Genomic DNA, 26,260 nt, shown 5'->3' with positions numbered 1-26,260 from the left:
AAATACATCACTTCTTGGCTTCTCTTTTATTTTTATTAATAATGCTAATACAAATAACTACTATTATGAATACTATAGAGTTGGTACTTTAAGTAAATAAATGTAATAGAACAGAGTCGATATTGCTGGCTGAAATTCTGCTCTTGAGACCTTGTCTTTACTCTTCCCTTGGGAGGTAGTGGTAGGGTTGAGTTGGTCAGGTCCGAACCTGGTTAATCCTGCTTCTGGCTTCCCTAGGGAGGTGGTGGTTGAGTGGAGTCGGCCAGGTCTGATTGTAGCTGTCCCTGATCCACATTTTCACTGCTGCACTGCTTGATAAATAAAGTTAATAAAATTTAACATTGTTTCTTCTTGATAAATAAAGTAAAATTCAGTTTTAATGGTTAAAAACAAATAAAAGCAAGTCAAAAGACCAATATGTAATTGTGTAATATTTGAAGTTGTTCATATGTCAAGATTATTTAACTAACTTAGTGGGATGAATGACAACGCTGATGATTGCTAACCAGACCACTGATGTCAGGTGTTGCCTCCGTTGTTGCAATGAAAAGTACTTGTTCAAGGTAATATTTTGATTTATTCGGCTAAATTACCGAAAATGTCTGCATACAGTATGTAGATCCAAATGGCACAAGCATTCTTTGGGCATGAGCCTTTAGTTTTGGAAATGCAGCCATTAATAGAGGTGTAGAATTGGGAAGAGACTGATTTCATCTGCTCAGAAAGCAGAGTATCACATTGCAGGTTAATAAGCTCGAGTTGTAGGTCAAATGAGGCTGTCAACATCAATTTAGAAGGGTTAAGACACCAAAGACATGTAATTTTAAATTAATTTTAAATCCTAGAATTGCAGTGAAAATTTGGCATGCAAGTCAAGTAGCTGCAATGAGTACTTCTGTACATTTTGATAAACTGCAATGTGTTGTAAGGTTGCAAAGTGAGCATACTGTTTATCTGATGAGACAAAAGTAATTTCTTCATAAAAGCCTTGACACTGTTGTATAAATCATGAGCAAAACCCCCTTACCTTGTAGCTTTGAATTCAGGTCATTCATACTACCCATGATAACAGCAAATAGGAGAGCCATTTCTCATCATTCAACTGTGGGAATCTATACCCGTAGCTTTGTTTTATGTCCAAAAATAAGCCAATCTCTTTCAGTTCACAAACTTTTCAGGATTTTTCCCAAACTAAGTCACCTCACATTTGTGATACAGAACATCCTTATGATCAGATTCCAAGTCTTTCAGCAGGATTATAAACTGACTGATTAAATCCTCTTGTTGGAATGTAATTAGCCACTTTTACAACTCTGTCCACGACATGGCTTAAATTGAAAACAAGCTTACAAAGGACTTCTTGATGAATAATGCAGTGAAGAAAGAATATTTTCTGCATTTTTCTCTGATGTGATCTTGAATTTTTTTCAACAATCTTAACATTTTTACCTGTCAGATTTGGCCATCTATCGGTGGTCACATTTACCATTTTTTTTTTCCACTATTCTTAATTTCAAAATACAGTAATTTACTGCCTCCAATAAGTCTTCTCCAGTTGTTCCTTTCAGTGGCTGCATTGATGCCAATTCTTCTGTAATCTCAAAAATTTTGATAATGCCTCAAATGAAAATTAACAACTATGCTGTGTCCGACATCACAACTTTCATCAAGTGCCAGTGAATAGTACAGTATTGAAAAAGTCCTTACTCTCTTTTAAACTCCAGATACATGTTCTCAGCGATGTCCTCTACATGTCTTACAATTGTTTGCTTTAACAAACTTACTTTCTCAAACTAGTTTTTCATGTCTGGACATAAGAGGCAGAATCAACCAGAGAATGGCTTGCGGTTTTTTTTTTGCAATTTTGTGAGCAATTGCATAACTTGTAATATCCTGAGATGCAAATTGTTTTTTGAAAAAACTTTTGTTGTAATTGAGCAACCATCTCATTAGCTTTCTTCATCAAATGTGTTTTATATTTACTGGAATGCTTGGTCTCTAAATGGCAGTTAGGTTTTTCTTTTAGCACCACCACACTTTCTTTGCAAATTAAACACACTGCTTTTCCATCCACGTTAGTAAAAAAAATATTTAGAAGTCCATTCCTTGTTGAATGTTCGACACTGCTTCAGCTTTTCTATTCTTAGATTCACTCATTTTCACTTAAAAATTATGGGTTGGGGGCAACAACACACAAGTACATACTTGGGGGTATTCATGAGGCCAGGTCAGCAGGTGATGAGCTGGTCTTGCTGCTGTGAGTGGCCAACTCCCACATATTGATTCTTTCTAAAAAAAAAAAAAACTCCTTTGCCACATGCAATGCCAGGCCACAGAAATGATCTGCCGGACAAAATGTGGCCAGCGGGCAGTATCTTCCCTACCCCTGCAATAAACCCTTGATAACTCAGAAGGTTGGGGGCTTTAACCATTCCGAGTTATCAAGGAATTTTCCTCCAGAATTTTCGTCCAACTCCAATACACAACTTTGTGGCCAAAATAACCTACAGTAACCAGAAAACTTACACAAAATTACCGCTTAGCAGTGCTGCAGGCAAAGGATGAGTATAATTTCCCTCCTCCGAGGCCTTGGTGGTGGTGCACTACACAAAATGTGAAAATAAGTATAGAGTGACTGGGTGGGTATCCTCTCACTAGGCCTATCGATGCATAACCGAGTGACTGACTGATTAAGAGCCTTCCATACATCAGACGTGGTCACGTCTGGTGCCTAATTGTGTGATCCTTCATGTTTTGTTTATCAGTTCCTTGCTGGAATAAGTGTGGGCAGTAAAAACCCATAAAATGGTGTTGATGCACATACACTTACAATACATTATTACAGTATTTATATTCACTCAAGCTTTAGCATGGTTCTAGAAGCTGAAGTATTGTACCATGTTTCCAGTTTTCTAAGATGGCTATTCTGGTCCATTTTGAGTGAAAGGAAAGTATAATAAATTCACAGTATCAATACATTGTCTTAAATATTCAGGTGAACAAAATAAGGTTGAACAAAAACAGGAAAAATGCATCGCTATGATAACTTGAGTAAATGGTGATACACAATGCAGTATTCTGTACAACAGAAGATGCTATTTTTCTTTTAAATTTACATTTCTCAGCATTCAGGGAAGCTCTACTATATATACTTTAAAACATCTGAGTGAAGTTGTGAAATGGGATGTAAACAAGAATATTTTATATCTTCAAGTGCATAAAAAAAAATTGCAGGTTGATCCTAGTACAGTATCCTTTTTCTATTAAAGTGCAAACAGACAGCTTACAGGTGGGGATTTAAGTCCTCAAGAAAAACACTGACATCAGTGGGGCATGTTGAGCCTTATTGGTTAGACTGACCATCTCTCACCTTGTCCTGTGAAATTGGTAATAGAGTAACACTGTAGCCACAGACTTGAATCAGAAGAGTACAATGTGATCAATTAAAATGAATGGTGAAATTACCCTTATAATCCCCTCTAGGGTACCATTGGGTTAGGAGCTGAGTCATACAAATTCAAAATACTGTAAACTATAATAGGGGTTAACCCAGCCATTCTAAAATGCCAGAAACAACCTAACAGACCCACATTAAGTAAGGCAGTTCAGTAAAGCAAGATTTCATATTTTCACAAGGATTCTAAAGCAGAATCCATGTGCAAATCTAATGAACCAGTATGAACTTCCAAATAGAATTAAAAAACAAAATTATTTCACACTATCCTCAAGGAAACTATGATGTGCCTCACAAACAGAATAAAAACAATATACAATCCTAAAATAGGTGGAATTAAAAAGCTCTTATTTCTGGGCATTGCTGTGAAGAATCATGTAAACAAACCCCAATGAAGTTGTTTACAGTGCTGTTACACGACTTTTTGTTTTGTTTTGTTTTTTAAATGGTTGAAGCTAAAATCTGAAATACCCAAGAATCTCTGGTTTCAAATAAAAAAATGTGCCATGAATGAACTGTGATTTTGGGAGGTTAGCAAGCCTAACTTTGGTGCATATCTGCCACCTGTGCAGTCACTTGCTGCTAATTATATGATAATGTTTGCTGTGATTAATTTTTTTTTTAATTCCTTGCAGTTAACATGCAAGAAGCTGAAATATTGCAGAACACAAACTAGACAAGGGTGTTTCAGTATCAAACTTACTGAACAGTGTGGCATTGGAAAAACAATGATGTCAAGGTATTCAAATTCTGTGCTGACAACGAGACAGACACGGACATGGCCAAGTGTAAATTATTACATGGAACAAGGTCAGCCAAGCTTGACAGTGCTGTAAAAGGGGTTAAGATGTGAAGTGAGAAGGGTACTCATTTCTGACCCCCTTCTGTGTGAAAAAGCCAAACAATTTCCCCAGTACTGTACTTTAAAGTAAATACTGTACCTCAAAATAAACATTACAGTATTAAGAAATTATATAAATACAGGTACGTATTGTAATTAATGTAGCCTTGCATTTTCATATTACATTCAAATGCACTTTGAGTCATATTTTTTATACCACTCAAAAATATGGAACTTAAATCTGCACACTGGTTCCAAGATGTTGAATATATGATTTAGGCAATTTCTGCCAATCATCCCTGAAATGATATAGGGGCCTGACACTCGGCTTGAGTAAAGATGAGCAGGTCGAAGGAAAGCCAGTCTGGGACAGTTCTCGAAGATAATCAGCTAGGAACAAAGATGAAAATGGTAGATTAGCCGAGAACATAAGAGGCAAAGCAATGGCTTTGGCCAAAACTGCTCATTACCAAGATGTGGCTCAAACAGACCTGCCTCCAGAGGATTATACATTGTTCAAACAATACTTGTGCTTTTACAGTACAGTACAAAGAAATATCTATGGTGGTCCAATTAAATGGAACCATAGGGAATAACAAATAACAGTACAGTATTTGATATATCCATCATTATTGTCAATGCTCTTTCATGATCTGGTTATCCATTGATGCTGAACTTAACATAAGGAGTCTGCAATAGGCCGGTTGGCCTGTGCATGGCAGCTCCTGTCGAGAGTTACTACCACTATCATCCATGAATCTATTTAGCCTCCTTTCAAAACTTTCCAGCATTCCAGCACTTACTACAAAGTTGCTAAGCTTGTTCCACTCGTCCACCACCCAATTTGTGAACCAGTTCCCTCCTATTTCCCTCCTAAACCTAAACTTATCCAACTTAAATCCATTGCTACGAGTCCTATCCTGCTCGGATATTATAAAAACTTTATCTGTATCGCCTACTGTAAGGTATCTGCTATAATTTAAGAAGCTTGAAAACTGAATTACTAAAGCTTTGATTTCAAACTATAGGTACAAGTACTGTACTGTACAGCAGAACCTTATAGTTTATTGTCAATGATAAGAATTACAAACATGATGAATACTTTATGCATCTCTTTAAATATATGTAAGAAGGCTTTTCAGTGACTCCAAATGATTCCACCTATTAGACAATCCTGTATATAAAACATGACTTAACCAGTCCCACTGGTTGAACAATGAAATTCATAGATGTGCTCTTGACACTTTTACATTCATTGTTGGAACCGAGATCCTCTGTAAGGCTACTTGCCAGTTATAAATTCTGTACTGTACATGTACTGCCAACATGAATGAAATGGTACAAATATATTAATGCCATTACTAGTTTTAAATGTGAAAACTAACTCTTACTTGGTGTATTTGTCAATTCCAGAACCCAAGAGCCAAATACATTAATTTACGAGTATGTGGAAAATATAATTCAAATGACCAATCCTGAAAGTGGTTGAACTGGATACTGCAAGGGTTAGTGGCTTCACAGTATACTAAATTTATTCAAATCTTGTAAAAACCAGTTTTGTATTTCCAATATTGTTTATCTTACCTGCACTTCCTTTAAGTAACTGAATAGAGAGTATGTACAATTTTTCACTTCACATTTGTGCACATGTTATATTTTTAGCTAGGTGGTGGGTGTACTTTTCTTGCAAATGTGTTCTGACATCTTCTAGTTGTTGGATTAACCCTCGCACTTCCTTCAGTCTGGTAGTTAGACCTTCAGTAGTCACACTTTCACTATCTTCTAAAGGTTCTAGAAAATTCACATTAATAATTATCTTGCTGTGTTAGCTTCAGTAGTTAGGTTTATAAGTAAGGAAGATTATCTATGAGCCCTCTTGTTATAAATCAGTGGAACAGGTTGATGAATGTAAATTGACAAATAGAAAGAAAGAAAACACTTGAGATGTTAGAAGGAATCACATAAATTATTGCATGGGAGAAAAAGAATGAACTACCAAGCTGCTGAATGACTGACAAAGAGTGAGAAGATAAAAATATAATACTGTACAGTATTACCCCGCTTTACACGGTTTCACTTTACACGATTTCTCATATATGCGGTGCCTCGCCAGAACCGAACTTTCACTTTCCGCGGTTCATCTACCCATATACGCGCAGAGTGTCCGGCTCGACGCTATTTTTAGATTCGCCCCACCCGCCTGCTCCCGCCTCCGCCTGGGCAAGCCGCGCGGTAAGGTTGCGCAGTGCATGTCTCTGTTGCGTTATCACTGATGTCATATGACATATCGGACTGTGATTGGCCATGCATCCCTACCCCCCTCTGCTGCTAGCTGTAATTGGTTTAAAGTAATATGACATGTCCACCCGGGGAGGGAGGGAGGGAGGAAAGACGACGCTTGACCTAGCCGCGGCAGTTTCATCCCTCCAGGCCCCGTATGCCGACCCATCTCCTCTACTAACGTAAGTGTTACACCTAACTTTTAGTTTTCCTAACCTAACCTTTATTTTTCCTAACTTAACCTCTTCTATATTACTTGTTTGTGCATACCATCATAAAGTTAAGATAAGATTTTTACTACAACATAGTTGTGTGTCGTCAAAAAGTGGAGTTTGGGGGTCGGGCCAGTCTCTATTGGAATTAATCCCATATGTTCTGTTGTTCCATTTATGCGGATTTCACTTTCTGCGGTACCCTGTGGGTTCAATTGACCGCGTAAATCGGGGTACTACTGTATAAAAAAAAACAAGGGAACAAAAACAGTTTAGCAAGGGAGCAACTCAACATGGTAGTAGGCAGCTACCAAACAGGGGAGTACTACTGCCTGTGAAGATATTGGAAGCATAATGTATTGTCTAATGGTAGACCCTGCTGCCATATGGCATTACAAAAATTGTGACCAAGTCCCAGGTTGCTGATCTGACTTACTGCCAAGCTTGTTGATTTTATTTATTTTTTATTTTAACTATCATTTCCTTATACTTTCTTTTCCCTGTTCTCATCATCGACTATATCTCTTTGTGCTATCACTGTGTACACTGTATCTCCCTGTGAATGGTGTATTGTAGGCACAGTTTCAGTCCTTGAGAAAGCACACAAACAAAATAAAATTTAAAGTCTCTGTGGCACCTATAACATGACTTGGTTTCTGCTGGCAGTGGTGCCTTAACAGCTTGCTTGCCAATTTGTATTCACTTTAGGTTATTTACAACCTCTTCTGCGGTCACTGATGACACTATGAACTGATTTAACTAAAGGAACAGTACTACACTCCCTGGTTGGCCTTTATCACAGCCATGACCACAACTCTGTAAAAAAATAAAATAAAGCTTTGTCATATGGCAATGATTTTGTGGTTGTGTCTCTCTAGACCTGGGCTATATCTCCAGCTCGGTGGAGATTAAGTTTTCAAAAATACAATCGCGTCTAGCATTAAAAATCCTACATCGATTTACACTTTCACATCACTAAGACGATCTTGATGACCTTATGTAATCACTGTCCAATTTCTGCCGCTCAACAACCAAGACCTGATTGACGAACACGCTTTGTTACAGAGACGCAACACAACCCGACCCGCGCCTAACTCCCTCCCGACCAACAACTTTTCATATTTAAAACCCTAGTTAATTTAAGACCCAATTCAATTTACGTCCTTATTTCATTCGTATTTACGACCAAAATATAATAAAAATAAAATCAAATTACACTTTCATTTAAATAATAACTAAATCCCGATATGTATTATTAAAAAAAATTACTGTAAAAAATATAAGAGCGCCTTGCACAAAGGCTGCCTGGCTAATGAGTGGTAAACAACAGTCAGAGCTTGGCGGGCCTTTTGTTTTCATGCATCTGGAACAGGAACAGGAGAAAAACTTTCTCAGGTTTCTTACAGCATTTTTGCATCTCTATTCAGCATGAGCAAGAGAGCAAGTGGTGGTAATAGAAAGTGTATAAGCTTAGCCGAGAAACTAGATGTGTTAAAACGATATGAAAAAGGCGAGAGGTCTGTGGATATTATATGGAGCAAGCAATGAACATATTTTCTGAAGTGGATCCATTAACAGAACAAAGCATTAAAATTTAAATAAATGCAAATGACCTCTATATAAAGATGTATAATGAGAAAAGAAAGCAGCTTTATTACTCGAAGGCCTAAACCATCAACTTCGGCATCATAAGCAGCTTCAACATCAACTTCAGGTTCAGTAACCGTTTCAACAACAGCTTTATGGAAGCTACAGCTTCAGCCAGTTGAACCTGATGACTTCGTCATCTGAGTAAAAACTCACAATATTCATTGGCTGTCCTTATGTTTTAGACTTTACCACCATTGGTGAGTAGAATTTTTGTTTTACATTCATAAATATTGCAGTAGTACCCCGATTTACACGGTCAATTGAACCCATGGGGTACCGCGGAAAGTGAAAACCGCGTAAAGTGAACAACAGAACATATGGGATTAATTCCAATAGAGACTGGCCCGACCCCCAAACTCCACTTTTTTCAAAACAATACCTATGTTGTAGTAAAAATAACATCTTAATTTTATGATGGTATGCACACAATTAATATTTAAGGGAAATACAGTCGCCAGGTTAATGTCCATTCAAATAATGGACTCAACTCCCCCCTCTTCCCAGCTCACTGGCTCCTACCTCTCTGAGAAATGTTTGGGTGAAAACACTAGATTTTAACATATAGTAATAAATAATACCTCAGACTAAAGTTAGGATAATATAATTGACATTTCTGGATTCCTTGCAGGTCAGGGATTATTTTGAATGTAAAATTCATATATTTTGCACAAAAGATAAAATATTTGCTTTGTGTAAACCAAATTATTACATTAGATCTAAAATTGTATGTCTAATGCAAAATCCATGATGTTTATATTCAAAATGATCATCATATTGTAAGAATTCCAGCAATGTAAATTATATTCTGGCCAAGTAATTTGTATGAATTTTATGAGCTAAAACAAATATCTTCAGTTAATAAAAAAAATAAATAATATTCTTCACGACACTATCTGTCAATCAAAATACCCCACCTTGTTGTGCTGACTCACCTGAGAAATTGAGGAGCAAGGAGATATCTGGAGAATGTCCCTCACTGATTTGCTGGGAGATGGTCACCAAATCCTTGAGCTGATCATATTAAAAAAATATATATATATTAATACTAATAATATTGCTTATTAAGATTATGCATTAATGAAAATGTAATATAATTTGAATTTCAAAAGATAAAACAAATTCACCCAATTGAGCTTACTGTGTGAGAAACTGGGACCTGATATGTAGTAAACTTCTGTTCTGGCCCTGAACTTGGCCTCCAGGAACATACCACAGTATAGTACAGGTATATAATTTTTGTTCTGAGACTAACACTAGCTGCCTCTACAATACACATTTGGTGATGCTTGTAGAAAATTAAATGTGGACAGGTGTATTTATATAACCTATTCCACGATTTTATTCCCTACATGTCTTATCAAATAAATAAAATAATTCCTTCATAATTTCTTCTCCAAAAATCATACTTAACTACAGCTGAATGGCATACTGGTACTGTACTAAGAGCTTGGGGTCTTCTACTGTCACCTATGATATAAATTGTACTTGTAAAAATAGTGTGTCCCTGATTTAGCCAACTGTGATGTAGAAACCTGTGCAGTGCATCCCTAAATCCCTGCATATAACATGGGTTCCCGACACCATCTTGCGGCCATGCTCTTTCCTCCCCACCAAACACTGTAAAGTATACACAAGTCCTGTCTTGTCTCTTGGTCATTATCTCCTATCACTCTTTATTTCTTTATTTAGAAACTCTCCTTTAGCCAATTACTGTACTGTTATGGCCAGGTTACACTTGTCCTAAAGCTTATTCCCCACTCTAATATAATTCTTTCCTGTCCAATTTTTAGTTCTATAAGTCTTTCTTCTAACAACATTGAAAATCTGACATTCTTGACTATAAACAAAGCACCATAAATTTTAATCTAAACTGGCCTGGTGAACAGCAATGTGTAGGTTTGATAACATGGAATCCATGACTGATGACATCTGGCACTGAGATGCTACCTGTCCGAGGGCCATCTCAAGTCGCTCTTCTGTCTTTTTCTGTTTCTGTTCTGCATTCGTCAACTTACTTATCATCTGTGAACAGAGGAGTGTGGAATAATAACATAACTCTCTGTACAAGACAGTCCTTTATACTGTATCTAGAATGTCACATACAATACACTTATTCATCTAGTAATCAAAATGCTGGCAGAACCAAAACAACAGCACTACAGAAGACAAAAGAATATTTGAGTACAGTATAGGGATGCACTAAATATGGTTACATGCTACACATTATTTAAGGATAGGGCGAGTCGGGTGATCACATATGAATCAGGTGGTATAAAACCCAAGATTGACTACATACAGTACTTGTCAAGAATTCAAACGAGAAGCTTTTTAGGGTTGTAACATTGATAGTAAGAAAAGAATATCTCTTGCAGCACAGATTGCTCGTGTGAAATGTTGCTTAACAGGTGCAGGGAAAGGAAGGTGTTTGGTCCAAGAAGGAAAGTGTGCAAATTGAAGGAACAGAATGTAAAGGAAGCAATTTGTGCTGAATATAGAAGAATGGAAATGGACAGTAATATGCTGGGCCAAATAACCCTTTACTAGTGGGTAAGGATTCCCTAATATGCTCCCATATGTTAAAAAACTCGAACACAGGGAACATGAAACATCCATTGATGTTTGCTGCTGACCCTACAGCTAACATCAATTGATGTTTGCTGTTGCTCGATGGTTAAAGGATGTTCTTTTAAATTTGGCACCTCATTCCATCAGCTAATCAGTTGCATTAATAAAATCTGCTCTAGGACCTGGTTGCAAAGCTTATGTGAACAGAGTATAGAAACAAAGGTTGTCGAGTCATAAAACGAGGTGGAAGTCAAGTGATCTTTCAAGTGGCAGTTTTCATCATGGAGATAAATTAAATTGAGTTCTTAATTTCAAGAACTTTACACTTTTCTCATAATAAAATTTCAATATGGAGCTAAGGCAGGTTATGGTAAGGAAAAAAAAAGCTTACCTTCTCTTCCTTTATCTTGTACTGTTCCAAATCCCTTTCTAACTGCCATACAGTTTCCTTAAGCTTCTCCCCTTGCTCTTGCTCTGCCTCTAGCTTCTCTGCATACATCTTGTCCTGTGCTAGAAAGTCTTTGTGCAATGACTCAACCTTCTGCTTCCTGTAGTTTAGCAGCTGCCAAAGATGGGAAAATGTAAATCCATTCTAATGGAGAGATTATTGACAAATATTATTTCAGTTGAGACTTGCAGGAAATATCTAAGTACAGTATTGTACTGCACCTGTACTGCTTAGATATTTATTGCCTACTCAGTAGACTAAATAATTCTTTGACTCTTGCAACTCTTGCTTAACCCTTAAATGGAGGCCGTCATTGGTGGATGCTAGCTGTAGGGAAACTGACAAGCCTTCACCAGCACAGTGTTGAAGAATTCACTTGCTATAGTAACTGTGGTTGCACTGGGGTATGGGACATCCTAACAGGCATATAGGGGAGCAGTGTGAAGGACATCTATTAGCTATTCATGACCCTCTAACTCAGTGGAGTGTGAGAAATATGAAACTTATATAGATGATGGCTGCCATTCCAACAGCAGACTTCAACAGGCAATGGTCACTACCTATAGCTGATCTCCATAGATGATGGCTGCCATTTAAGGGTTAAGCAAACAGTGAAAACTTTGTATGAAGAACAATGAGACAATGTCTTATCTCGACAAAATAAAGTAACACATCACCATAATAAATGGGTGGCATAAATGAGAAAAATACTCACACAGGTATCCCTCGATTTACGATATTCCACTTTAATGATGTCAATGTTTTAAGAACACCTCCCTATTTACAATCTCAAAATTTCGCTTGAACGATGGTCATCGTCCAGCCAAACTCGCCGATACGTGAAATATGAAATGCATCTTTTGCTGCAGTTGTCAGCCACAGCATAATTTTTTTGTGCGTTGTTACGCAGCCATCCAGTGCACGAAAGTCTCGCGCTTTGTTCCTTGTTGATCACTTCTTCCCGTGATCACGTAACTCAACGATTATTATTGGGCAGTATCGTTGTTACTCATCATTGGTGTTGTTTATTTTTCCTCTTACAGTCAGAGGACATCACTAACATTCAGATTGTATTTAGTTTTTGTGAAGTGCTTTTGTTCTGTTTAGGTGACTGTCAAGTGAGCAGTGTATCTTAGAAGACCATCCAAGGACTCAGACTCCCACTCTGTCTCCAACCTCCCCAGAGGCTGTGTGAGAGTGACTCAGAATGATGTCTCCACTCCACCCACAAGAGTCCCCTTAGCCCTGAAGGGGACATGTGATGATAACCAGGCTTGTCTTAATGATGTGGTGAGTGTGGTTTGTTTTTTATTTATTTTATTAGTGGATTTTTGGGAGGGGGGGAGGGTGATACATGTGGTTGCAGGACTGGCTGGGAAAACATCCCATTGAATCCCATGTTATAATGAACTCGATTTACAAAATTTTGATTTGTGATGGGGGTTTCAGGAACATAACTCCATGATAAGTTGAGGGATACCTGTATATTAATTAAATAAGTATATAATTCTTCTTAACAGGATAGAATGAAAAACAAATTAAAAGTACCAAACCAGCATCATAGTAAAAACTGTTATTACACCCACCTCTCATTTTACGTAGGGGTTAGGTTCTTCAAAATCACCGCTTAATTCAAAAACGTGTAAATTAAACACATTTTACCCATAAATATACATATAAATGGAAGAGGTTAGTGGAATCATCATATACCGTACAGGGTAACTCACAATAAATATTCTTTTACCTTACTCATTCACGAAGAAAAACCAAATACAGTCAACCCTCGCTTTACGCGGAGAGCGGCGCGAGCAGGGTGCGCACAAGGTCGCCCAGTCATCAAAACATTACCAAGTTCTTCACCCGCCACCCACCACAGCCGGCCCAAGTCAGTAATAGTGATAATTATAGTGAGGATATGGACTTGTATGGACTTAGAAGGTTTGACAAAGAGGCCCTGCAAGCCTCTGTGGTGGATAGTGATACAATTGATACAAGTGATACAGGTGAGGGCCAATAATCTGCCCTCTGCCTCGGAACCAACCCCCCATCCCCGTGTGCCCAGCCATCTTTTCTACTAATGTAAGTGTTAAAAAACCTAATACTGTATTATTGATATTTCTCTTAATTATTAATTGTGTGTGCATACCATCATAAAATTAAGAAGATATTTTTACTACAACGTAGGTATTGTGTCTGAAAAAGTGGAGTTTGGGGGTCGGCCCGGTCTCTATTTCAATTAATCCCATATGTTATGTTGTTCACTTTACGCGTTTCTCACTTTAAGCGGGCCGCCGTGGGTTGAATTAACCGCGTAAAGTGAGGGTTCACTGTAATAACAAAAAACAATAGTAAATACATCTTAAATAACACTTACATTGATGACTGGTGACTTCTGCTTGACAAAGGTCGGGTAGGGGAGGGTTGAGGAGGGAGGCTTCTGAGGCGAGGGTACTGGCGAGCTGTCGTTGGTTGAGGTGAAGGTAGGCTGTGGTAACGGTAGGCTGTGGTAACGGTAGGCTGTGGTGACGGTAGGCTGAGGTGACGGTAGGCTGTGGTAACGGTTGGCTGTGGTCTGGAGATGTCAGATGTCGATTGCTGAGGTGCGTTTGTCAGATTTCTTGAAATATGAGAGCAATGTCTTTTGGATGGGTTTCATTTTCTTTTCTCGCAGGATTTCTTTGTAACACTGCATAGCCGAAAGTACATTTCTGCTCACTTTTGAACTACGATCACTATTTATATTGTCTTCATCTATAATGGCGAAAGCACTGTCAATTAAAGTAAATACCTCTGTCAACCGCTTTGCTGTTAGATCCCAAACAACCTCAGGCTCCTCTTCTTCATGAGAGTCTAATAACTCCTGCACGTCATCTAACTCCACCTCTTTAAGATCTACTTTCTTTGCCAAACCCACAATTTTTTTTCTTCTAGTTTTAAACAGATCACTTTCAATATTAAAATCGTTGATGTTGATATGACTGACTTTACAGTAATACTAACAAGCACCTCACCAGCCATCACACACGACTCCGCTGCCAGGCGAATATGCGGCAAATTTTAACAGCGTTATTTCAAAAATTGTTGCGTGTAAATTAGGAACTGTATTACTTTACTTATTTATATCCTCTTCACCACTGATCGGCTCGTTAGCCGCTTGGGAGATCGGTCACGTCTCTGTTATGCACTGTTGGCAAGTACTGGGCATGCACCGGCTCCTGAATGTACTTGAACCTGCTCCAGTGTTGGTCAAGTCTGGTCTTGAAAGAGCTCACACTTCAGGGGCTCGGCAAGCTCGTTGCACAACTCTCTTAGCACTCTAGGATGCACCATGTCAGGGCCGGGACTCTTATGGACCTTTAACTTTGACAGTTTATTTCTAATACCCTCTTCTGTGAACACAATGTGGGTCAGTGGTGTGTCGAACCGTCTGTCCTCAAACGAAGGAAGGTTAATTGCATACTCTCTTGTGAACACCGAGGAAAAGAAGCTGTTCAATGCCTCGGCTTTATCCTGGTCAAAATCTGCGTAACTACCGTCTTCAAGCCTCAGGTCTGATACTCCTACTCGCATTTTTAATTCTGAATTTGCATAGCAGTAAAACACCTTTCGGTTTGACTTGACCTTGTTTGCAACCAGCTCCTGGAACTCCTTTTCAGCCTTTCTACACCCTGCCTTTGCTTGGTTTCTGGCTCTTGCATACATCCTTCTGTCCTGCTCATTGTTTGACCCAACCCACATCTTGAATTTTTGGGTTTTCTTCTTAACTTTATCAATTGAACAAACGCGTTATTCCAAAAACACTTAAATCAAATGCGTGTAAAACGAGAAGTGGGTGTATTTCACAAAGCAAGCAATCCCCAGCTATTGTAAAACTTTCAAGGAAAAATAGTTCATTACCTATAACCTCACCTTTTTGGCACTTTCTAACTCCTTCTTCAGTTGGTTCGAAGTCCACAGCAAATCCTCTTTGCTAGGATGACCTTCCTCACTTGCAGTTGCTCTTTGGCTCTCTAATTCCTGGTGGAGGAAAAGACTTACAGTACACATATTTCTCTCATTGTCTCTTTGTACATACACTGTACTACACCTTATACACACTGGCCTACAGTAGGCATACACTGTCCACTCTGCTATGTACAGTTACAACTGCAAAAACCTTCTTAAACACATATTTCATGGAAAATTTAATATTTTACTGTACAGTACTGTACTGTATATGACAAAGATACACACCAGCCTGCCACCTCATTCTGCCTCTGGGTCACAAGCATATCTAGTGACTGGCTGTTCTCCATTGTTTATTGATTAACCAACATGAATGCAAAGTGACCAAAAAAGTAACGAGTGATGCTTATAGTAAGACAGAAAAATTTTTTCATTAAGAGATGAAAATTTAAGAAATACAGGTATGTCTAATATTTAATTTCTAAGATAGTTTTAATGTTTTATTTTTTTAATTTCACAATTATATATAACAAATGGAAACAATCTATCAGCTGATGAAAAAGTTAAATCTACCAAACATCATTTATGAATACATTGTGAGATATCTTGCCTACCTTCAGGAGGTTTTCACTTAGGTCAAGTTTTAGTGAAAGGTCATCCCTCTGTTGTGTGAGTGTGTGTATGGTGGCAGCTTGTTCATTCTCTTTCTTCACTAGCTTCTTCATTTGTTCTGAAAACATATATTATAGTTTATATCATTCAAATATTCCAGTGGTTTGAGCTTGAAAATAGTGGACCAAATGACCAAGGTTGAAATATTTGAGAATTATCTGAGACCAGGGGCATAAACAGGATTTTTTTTTTGGGGGTGATTATCTGCCCCTGAAAATAATGGTACAATGACCAAAGTAAAGTGATAGAGATGAACACATTACTTTCCTCATATATGCAGAGCATTGTAGAATTTCCATATGTAGTGGCCATTGCTTATTGTGGTCACGAGCATCATGACAGCATTTTGAGTTACATAACTTTTATAATAAATGTCTATTATTGGCTTAATTCTCATAAAAATATACTGTATCTATTGTATAGATTTCATGGTAGATTTTGATTATGAATAATAAACTAGCAATATTAAACATACATGATGACAATTTCACTTTAGCTTCACATGAGCTGTGTGTAGCCTGGTGTGGCCAATATAGCACTACACGTAGAGTTGCCAAACTGGCTTATACCTAATTTTGCCAAAACAACAAATCTCTTATCACTAAGTTCCATTTTTTCTTTAACTATACTCCAACAAATTCTAATACTTTTACTTTTATTTACTTTTATCCTCTTCACCACTGATCGGCTCGTTAGCCGTTTGGACGATCGGTCACGTCTCTGTTATGCACTGTTGGCAAGTACTGGCTCCTGAATGTATCTGAACCTGCTCCAGTGCTCATCAAGTCTGGTCTTGAAAGAGCTCACATTTGGTGCTAACACAACACTCTGGCAGATTGTTCCAAGAGTTCACAACTCTCATTCCGATAAAGTTACCCCTCACAGTTTTCAGGGCTTGCGGCTTCTTCAACCTTGAGCTGTGACCCCTTGTGGAGCGATTGTCTGCCAGCTCCAGGTAAAGGCACTCAACTAAACTAAGTAGGGCCCTTTGAGATGCTTATACACCTCAATTAGGTCTCCCCTTGCCTGTCTGTAATATAAGCTAGGCAATTTCAGGCACTCTAATCTCTCAGGGTAGCTGAGGTGCCATAGTGCAGGCACCAGTCTGGTGGCCCTCTGGACATTTTCAATCAACTGACAATCCCTAGCATATCTCGGGGACCAGACGAGGTGACAATACTCCAGGTGCGGAAGTACGTATTTCACTCTTGAAGATCATTACGAGGGATGAACTGTCTAGATACTGTATATGCACGACCATCTTATACGACCTAATTATTTATTTGCCTGACTTACCTTCTTCTCGTAATGGCCTGAAAACTTCAGCTCATTGTCAGCATACACACCTAGGTCCTTTTCACATTCAGTCTCAATTAATGCAGTTTCTTCGTCCCGTTGGGACATATGATACACCTCCTTACCATTGGTACGTCCCAGGTGCATCCTCTTACACTTCGTGACATTGAATCTCGGCAGTCATTTCTTTGACCATTCTTGAAGTTCACAGAGATCCTTCTGCAGCTCTTCACAGTCCGCTTGGTTCCTAATACACCTGCTCATTACTGCTCCAAAATGTCTTCCTGGTTGGACTTTTGCCATATCACCACCAGACTTAAAACATTGAAATACATTATGGTTAAAATAACAATGTTTTTCTGTGTGGAAAAATGTACTGTATTAATTTGCAGCAATTTAATGTTCTACAGCTGCTTTATGTTATTACAAAAGCCAGCAGGTGAAGGGTATAATGAATAATGCCTAAATTTGTTCTTAACTTACCCGATAAATAATCAACTTTGCTTGACAGAAGAGAGACCTGTGCACACTTCTGTAATATTTCCTGTTGAAGGTTTTGGTGCTCGCTGAGAGTGGGAAGATCTCGGAGGTAGTCTTTCAGTCTTGTCAACTGGTCTGATGCAGTACAGTGTCTTTCATTAAGAAGTCTATATTTTTCTTGAATGTCCTCAAGCTGAAATAAGGTGAGTTGATCCTGATAACCTGAGATCTTATTTTATAATCAAGGTGGGATCAAGTAACTCTATTTAGCCAGCAAGTCAAAGGGATTAAATCTCCAGGCCAGTTAATGTAACAGAGATCTAAAATTTGAATTATCCTCATATATATAGCACTGTAATTCCATAAAGACAACACTTGGCACGAGGATCTCCAAAAATAGGTGAAGATGGACAGGTCTTTGCATAATAGTGTCCTAGAAAAAAGAAGGCTGAAAAGTTTTTGCTGCTGATGCATGTATGACATCACACCCAGCTCACCTCAATATCCCAAAGAGAAGGGGAGAGATACCAAGTTGTTCCATCTTTATTTGGTTATAAAATGGGAACTTAAGATAAATCTGCCATAATAACCACATATCAAGATCAAGAAAATTTTATATTGAAACCAGTTAGAAAAGGAAGATACGAAGAAGCAAATTACCGTACTACCCTTAGGTTGTGCTCCCAGTGGAAGTCATTACCAGTACAGTAAACTGGTATGGAACTGGTTCTATAGTGATAGACAGGAACAAACCCTAAGTATGTGAACTTAGTAACTGCTTTCTTAACTACAGGTACTATTTATGAAGGACAGACTCAATAAAACTACCATTCAGAATGGCCAGCAAAGGTGTGTTGCCTAATAGATCATCCACTGAATGTGACCAGGACGACCAACTTGAAATATCCAAACCATGAAAAATGCAGTCTCCAAGTCCTGACACTACTAGTCCCAAAACAGGATATGTTACTGTCAACGTGATTTACAGCACTGTAACACGGTTTACAATACAGTACTGTTCTGTACTATCAAGCAGGGAGAACATAGGTTGATTAGTGGAGAGACTGAACTGTGGAGTGTCATAACTAATTCTCGATATATCTCAAAGGGTAAACTGTGACCTTTAATACCTCATTATGAGTGATGGTTGTCCTGGGGAGGTTGAGCAATGATTGGATTACCTCCAGTCACACATTACCTTGAAATTTACAATGAAAAACCTGCAACCTTTGAGATGTATATTCAAGAGTCACTCAAACTAGTAAAATACCATTTTTTTTATAAATACATTCTACAAAAAATGATAAACTTTACAATATACCTTCTGTAAAAATTCTTGTTCTGAGGCAGAGGCACTATTCCTCAGACCATTGTATGTAGTTTTAAGTTGCTGTAGTGCATATTCTGTGGACCTGTTAATGGGACAATAAAACTATAAAGTAATTTCATACTGACGCTGGTACAGTATTAGACAAAACCAATGTAACAATAAGGAAGTAAAACAGATACAGATTTTGATCCTTGGTGCTGCTTATGGTAGTTCAAGATGAACTTTAAACCTAAGTAAAGTTACTATACTGTAAAGTGTGATCAGGTCACACTTTTCGCCTCCGTTAATATAAGTTTGTGTGACAGCATAGAAATATGTGTACAAGTTTGAAAATGTGTATTTTTGTAAGTACAGTATTGTATACAGGTACTCCTCGACTAATGACCTCCTCGACTTACGACCACCCGGACATACGACCACCGCAGTCGTATAAAATATTTTTCAAATTACGTATTTTCGAGTCCCGACTTTAGTGATCGCACTGTGTACTGACAAAATTTTTGTTTGTAATTCCCTTTAAAATGGCTGGCAAGCATAAAATTGAGAGTTCTTGTGGTGCTGAGAAGTAAAAGCGACACCCATTTTAGATTTGCCATGTATTATTTTCTCCCTTTCGACTTACGACCTGGTCGTCGGTCCCTAACCCCTTCGTAAATCGAGGACTGACTCTGTATAGGACCATGATTGTTTAAGAGAGTGTGTGTATTTAAATGTATAGTATTTGTCTGTGCTTATTTGTGAACTTAGTATACTGTATTTTTAAAAGTGTAGCAAACACGACTTGGTGTGGATTAAGTTACAGTGTGTGTGTGTGTGTATGTGATTACTGGGTAAATTGCATGTGTGTACATGCCACTTAATATTTTATTTGGCTAATGCCAGACGATTTTATTCAGCACTGAGGATCCTGTGCACAAGGGATTAAAGCAAAAGTTTTGGTTCCTGTGATGAAATTCTACAAACCCCAGTGTTTCTTCCAAATTCCTCTTCTCAGATAGTAACTGTTGGTACTCAGAATTTCCTTTGATATCACCATTCAGTTTGTTGTGGATTTCTTGCACCTGAGGAAAAACATAAGGGAATTAGATATTATACTGAATCAACAATTTACAGTAGGCTATAGGAGATGTACACGTTTTTTCTTTCAATTCTGCGAGTCATTTTTTTTATGCTTCAAGATGGCTTGACTGCCTTCTTTTAGTACAGTACAGTACTGGTTTGCTCTTCAACCAAACCCTTCATATCCTTCCTGGTCTACATCACCCAGAGTAGGAGGAAACATCTCTTACATCAACTCAAATTAAGTTTCAACATTTGATATGAAAATTAGAAAGGTAACCCTACCTAGATAATCAAGCAATTTTTATTTGCAGATGACAATGGACGGAGGATTTTGACAACCCTACTGAGACAATTGGAGTTATGGTGTTCATTTTGAAATTCAGCAGACCAACTGGAAAGATATTTTTTGGAGTGAGTATGCCAGAGTTAAAGTATATTACTTTATAAGTGACTATAGAATATATAATTACATAGGGAGTAGGGGCGAGATGATGCATAAATTTGAAACAGGTGTGAAAAAAGCCCTGTGGTGCATTTAAAGAAATTTTCAAGAGTATCCAGGACACAACTTCCCTCTGAGTACCTTACTAAGTACAAAACATATGCAATTGATCTTTCATTGCCTAGTTAGTCTGGTTACTTTTGAGTTTCAATTCATACTCAAAATTTCCCATCATCCAAATACCCAGGAAATATCTTTAAATTTTGAACACACTTATACTAAAATACCCGGTACCTCATAGTTTCTTTCCACTCTGTAGAGTTAATATGGCAAACCATCACCTGATAACGTAGACTCTGTAATTCCATGTCCTGACTATTTGATGAGCAATTGACCATGCCATCCAGGTTGAGAGTTATGGAGGGAGGAGCTCTTACTAGTCCACACACCGGAGTTAAAGGCGAAGTGGTCTGAGAAAAGATAATTTGACCCTGACATCCAATGTTCTAACCAAGTCTACAGTATTTATACATAATCAGGCAAGTCTAAGTAAGGGTAGAAAATCCATGGTCCCTAAGGTCTTAACATTGGTAACAAGAATTTATCTGAAGGTTAGTTACCCTTCCCCCTTGTTGTACCTTAAGTCCTAAGAAAGATACCGTGCATACAAGAGTTATCGTATATAATTTGGGGGTTTCATATCCAAAATATATAAGAACGACAATACACTGTACTGTACTAAAAAATGCCTACCTGTGCACTGAGAAGATACGGAGATGGGAAATTGGTGGGACTATGTTCAAGTCTATGGATGAAATTTGGTGTAAAATTCTTATTTCCCAATTTCTCACCCTTTTCTCTGAAATGATAGAATTTGTCTCAGTCCTTTACACTCTTTCCAGCTACCACATGACAAACAAGACTTTAAACAGGTGTTGGATTAAAAAATGAAGGATTCATCCTGAAATCCCTTTGTCTGGTAACTCTCATAATGTAGCTAGGCAACTTACAAAGGATTCTTATACAGTACTGGTAATGTATTCTTATATAAAGGCCTCTCAATATCGGTCAAGGTTAATCAAAACTATTTGGTTACACCAATCTTACATCTCTTTCCATCACACCATGAGTCTCAAATGAGGGTGGAGTGGATGAAGAGGAATGCACTAAGGTGGTATGGACATGTGCAGAGGTTGCATGAAGATACTGACAAAAAAAAGTTTATGATAGCAAGAGAGAGGGGAATGTTGGGAGGGGTAGATCAATTGCCACCTAGGAGAAAAGAGTTAGAGAGTTTGTTAAAGAGAGAGAGCAGGAAGGGGAGGAAGAGTGTTTGAGAGAACAAGTGAGGTGTGCAAGGATAAAATGGCCTGGAGACACTTCTGTTGAGGAGTTCCTGGGAGGGAACAAGGCCTCGGCGATATTGATTCATTGATCAAAACATAGGTGCCGGAGTGGCACTCCGGTGAGCTCCGGCAGCACTGCACTCCTGGTTGTACCTGATTGGGGATAACCAGCAGAATATAGTTGTCCCATGTTGAGTAGTGACCCATAAATATTGATATTACCAGTAATAACGTTTGTTATGTGGGTTGTGAGTACATCATTCTTATGTACTGTACTACCAACTGAGTTCTAGTAAATGTTCCATGTTGTTCATTCCAAATAACATGAGATTATAAGTGATGGGTTAATATGTGTTGTTGACAAGTGTGTAAAATAACCATCTTATTTGTCAAAGAAATAATATAACATTTGTTTAATGATATAACCAAGTAATTGAAGATCTATTTTATGAATTGTACAGTAAGTCTTTGGGGTCTAGTCTTAGCCGAGTGTGTTAAATTGACATCTTATCCACTCTTAATCTAATAAAAATTGATTTAGTAAATGACGAGTATCACCGCTCTATTCCTTCTAACATTTGGTTCTCATTAAATAACTATTGTAACTCACGTGCCTATAAGCTCGCTATCACGCTACCTAACAGTTTAATGAGGTATGTTATATTCTAATAAAAGTCTGGGTGGTGGCAGGCTGCCATTGTAAGTATAATAAGTGGTTTTCCCAGACTAATCCATGGTATAGAATATAACTAAGGCATGATAATAAATTGAGAGAGAGAAAGGTAAAATATAGAAATAAAATAAATAAACACACTGAAATAAAGAAGAAAATATATAAAATCTAGAAAAGAAAATAATATATATGACAAGAAATAAAGCATAGAAAAGAATATTAACTTAGAAAATATAAGTAAAGAAATATAAGATATATACATAGAGAAAGAAAGACTTAGAAAATGAAATTATTAATATATACACAAGAGATAACTAGAAAAATCTGTCTTAAACAGCTATAGATAAAAGAAATAAGAATAAGAGTAAAATGAAAAATGAAACAGCCAAACAACCCCCTTACAACTGTACTGATATTGAATAGATCAACCACCTGAATGACTAGGAAACTGATAAGTGGTGAAATGATAACTATAAAAAAAAAAGAAAAAAAAAAGAAAAAAAAAAGACTTGGTACAACTAACAAGCCGATTAGTGGTGAAGAGGATGAAAGTAAATAAATGAACAAACCCTGGTGGGAAGGGGTGCACAAGTGCTGCAGGAACCCTCCCACTGATTTCATTCCCAACTGGCAGTGAAGTCTCCTGCTTGTAGCCACCTTGTCTGTGCCTACTTCGCCGAAGGACCCTCCACACACCTGCACAAATGAGGGTCTAGTTAATACTACAGAAATTCTGACAACTTTTCAATGTTTTCCTAAATTATTTAGTTAAGTAAATCCATAAACAGTACTGTACACATAATAAAATACTATACACTGCACCTGGAGAATTTTTTTTTTTTAATTTTACTTGTCTTTTATCAAGTACTGTACAGGCAGTTTCTGAATTAGGAACAAAAAAAATATTCTTAATTTTTAAATTTTACTGACAATTATGTATTAAAAAGTATCATCCATAGGAACACATCCCAAAACTTACCAAATATTGCTGCATTATAATGATTTATCGGGGATAAAATTAACCTAACCTAACTTCCTAACCTAGGGTAGATTAGATTAAGTTTGTAATTTTGTCCAATAATTCGTAAAATGAAGCAGTAACTGTCAAGTCATTCTTCGGTGCACGAGTTCCGGTGGATGGCAAGAAACATATTGCACGTACACAGTAAACAGCAATGACTCCGTGTATTGTGTAGCCTGCATAGAGTATGTTCGGAACGGAGTACTTAAAAAAAAAATACAAAAACTTATTCCTTTCCAATATTTAAGGCTTTTCATGATGTAAGAAAACATTTCAATTCTAGAGAAAAATGTCAAGTTATTGGTTAATGTGTATAACTGTCATCCATTATTCACATAAAGGGGTTCTATCCAGGGTTCTAAAGCAACAGTGTCCCCAAATATAACTGTCTATTTCATATACCAGAAATTAAGCATAATTTCTGAAATACAAATAATGATTATGCATAAAGATGTAGTATGTTGTAGGTAAAGGCTGACCATATAATTTTTATCACTTAGAATGGTAATGGAGAAGCAGGCGGTTAGCATCCAAATGTATTTATTTATTTTGTTTATATTAATCACAGTTGTTCTTTGGCCGATACAACAACATTGTAGTACAGTATTTTCTTTCTTTTTTGCCTAGCCTTTATCATAAATTACTTGTTAGTGGGCAAGGCATGAAAGAAGAGGCAAAATGGGATAAAAACACTGATCATGCAGCAGTAATTTCACTTATCTTTTGTAGACAAAGAAATAAAATATTTAGGTACCATAATTATGGCATCATCAGAGTTCCCATGGTGACCATGCTTTGGTTCACATCATTTGCTATATGGGAGTGTCCGCTGTATTTGTTTATGTGTTAAAGAAATGAATGCCGATCTCATCGGGCGTGTTTATTGCGATTTATATTTGATTGAATTTCTAGAGATGTTGTTTGGATGATAGTAAAAAAAATTAAACAATGTGCAGGTTAGGAAGTTAGGTGAGGTTAGGTAGGTTAAGTAAGGTTAGTTAGGTTAGGTAAGTTAGGTAAGGTTAGGCAAGTTTTTTTTTTTTTTTTTTTAAATGGGGAATAGCCCACCTGGGCACAGGTCATCGACCCATATCGAGGCCTGGGGGCGAAAAAATAAGAATAAAAATAATTTAAAACAGAAAATGAAAAAGTTATATTAATCTACGCCACGAAGATGTCGGGAAAACCAGTTTTTGAAGCGAGACATTGTATGAGTATTCCACAGTTTGGCTGTGTGAGGAAAGAAGGATGTACTCTAATGGGTTATTCTAGTGTGACCGACATCCACAGAGAAACGGTAGTCACCGCTGGCAAGATGAGTGTTATGAGCCCACGACCTTGCCGGCGGTACATAGGATGCCAAATCCACCGAACATTGCCCGTTAAAGTACTTGTAAAAGAGAGTGAAGCAACATTGCAGTGAAGAGAAAGGGAAGAAAGATTATCAACTAAAGGAGAGAGTTAGGTTAGGTAAAGTTAGGTCAGGTTCTCATAGGTTCTGTGATTTCTCTTTTCCATTTTCGTGCTCAGTATCATGAAAATTGTATCTCCAGAAATTTTGGTTCATTTCTTTTAATTTATTTTTAGCACTAACCGTCTCTTTCACTTTTACAGAATAACCTAACCTTGAAATTTTTAGTTTAACAAATTTATTGGCAAAGCTTGTAGTACAGTTTGTCTATTCTGAGTAATTCAGTCAGGTCTTGACAGGTGGTATCACTTCTCACTGCCACGCAGGACAGAGGTTCATACACAAAGAAATACATCATAGTCATTAACAGCTATATATGTATAGCGGTCAGATTCATGTGGGTAATGTTACTGTTCACTGCCATGCAGGACAAAGGTTCGTACACAAAATATTATTTCAACCTACTTTACAGTATTTATCTGAATTAAGATTGGTGTGCATTTCTCTAATTACTGAACCATTCATTGCGTCATTACAATATATATATATATTTGAAAACATGTAAAACTTTCAGATTAATGTGTTTTTATTAAACAATATATCACGTGTCACAAATACAATACTGTATTGAATAATACCTGCATCTGCTGGCTCCATTTTCCAAGTACATTAATGCAGAAGAAGAGTTGGATCAGTAGAGAAGGAGCAAGTAACGTGTTATGAAATGACCCATGTCAGTGTTGGCTTAAAGGTCCCACACAATTTAAAGAACCAATCAGTGGCTCAGACAATCAACTCTATATAAACTTTTCAACCAATAAGATGTCGAGCATCTCCATGAACCCTGAACCCTCGTCGTTCAACACAAAGTTCATAGTAATTAAACTTTGGTATCCTCGTGCTTTATGATATTTGTATTATTCTTGATTATTACCATATAATCATACGAATTTATTGGAAGGTCTATATAAGTATGGGATATATTATATACCTATGGTGAGGAGGAATTTCCACAGATTCATTAGCCGTAATACCCGAACCAAGTACAGTACACAAACATTCTTTAACCCAAACCAAGGATTCAGTGAACTATCCTCTTCGAGTCTCAGAATCAAGAAATATATAGTTAGGA

The 26,260-nt window shown here is 37.4% G+C and overlaps 1 protein-coding gene and 1 long non-coding RNA gene across 9 annotated transcripts; one reads left to right on the top strand and one right to left on the bottom strand.

Moving 5' to 3' along the window:
* Window positions 1-17: 17 nt before the first annotated feature.
* On the bottom strand, window positions 18-26,260 carry LOC121855373 (centrosomal protein of 85 kDa-like). 8 transcript variants are annotated; one of them, XM_042350306.1, is made up of 14 exons: window positions 25,767-26,260; window positions 23,266-23,392; window positions 21,431-21,536; window positions 21,019-21,147; window positions 20,137-20,234; window positions 19,165-19,255; window positions 17,847-18,036; window positions 16,010-16,125; window positions 15,360-15,467; window positions 11,394-11,564; window positions 10,313-10,459; window positions 9,370-9,448; window positions 2,206-2,289; window positions 18-308 (listed from the first exon to the last, which is right to left on the bottom strand). In XM_042350306.1, exons 1-13 carry the CDS (start codon window positions 25,783-25,785, stop codon window positions 2,216-2,218), a joined length of 1,455 nt encoding a protein of 484 aa, XP_042206240.1. In that variant the 5' UTR covers window positions 25,786-26,260; the 3' UTR covers window positions 18-308; window positions 2,206-2,215. The 8 variants fall into 8 exon arrangements, with proteins under 8 accessions (XP_042206240.1, XP_042206216.1, XP_042206210.1 ...); XM_042350282.1 differs by lacking the exon at window positions 2,206-2,289 and adding an exon at window positions 5,880-6,086 and having other exon boundaries at window positions 18-311; window positions 25,767-26,000; XM_042350276.1 differs by lacking the exon at window positions 2,206-2,289 and adding an exon at window positions 5,880-6,086 and having other exon boundaries at window positions 25,767-26,000.
* Window positions 5,168-22,568, top strand: LOC121855416. The gene is made up of 3 exons (XR_006086791.1): window positions 5,168-5,800; window positions 12,558-12,740; window positions 20,547-22,568. It is a non-coding gene; the product is annotated as an uncharacterized LOC121855416 (long non-coding RNA).

The sequence above is a fragment of the Homarus americanus genome, unplaced genomic scaffold, assembly GCF_018991925.1.
Source record: "Homarus americanus isolate GMGI-L3 unplaced genomic scaffold, GMGI_Hamer_2.0 scaffold1024, whole genome shotgun sequence".
Classification (NCBI taxonomy): domain Eukaryota; kingdom Metazoa; phylum Arthropoda; class Malacostraca; order Decapoda; family Nephropidae; genus Homarus; species Homarus americanus.
Note: the sequence above shows the minus strand (reverse complement) of the source record. Positions and strands in the feature narration are given on the sequence as shown.

Bases quoted from the DNA above. Each gene is read 5' to 3' on its own strand.
- LOC121855373 (XM_042350282.1), bottom strand. The intron at 21,148-21,430 runs GTAGGCATTTTT...ATCTTTTCTCAG, and splicing joins CGTATCTTCTCAGTGCACAG to ACCACTTCGCCTTTAACTCC. The intron at 9,449-10,312 runs GCCAGTTTAGAT...TAATATGATCAG, and splicing joins TACACATTGCTGTTCACCAG to CTCAAGGATTTGGTGACCAT.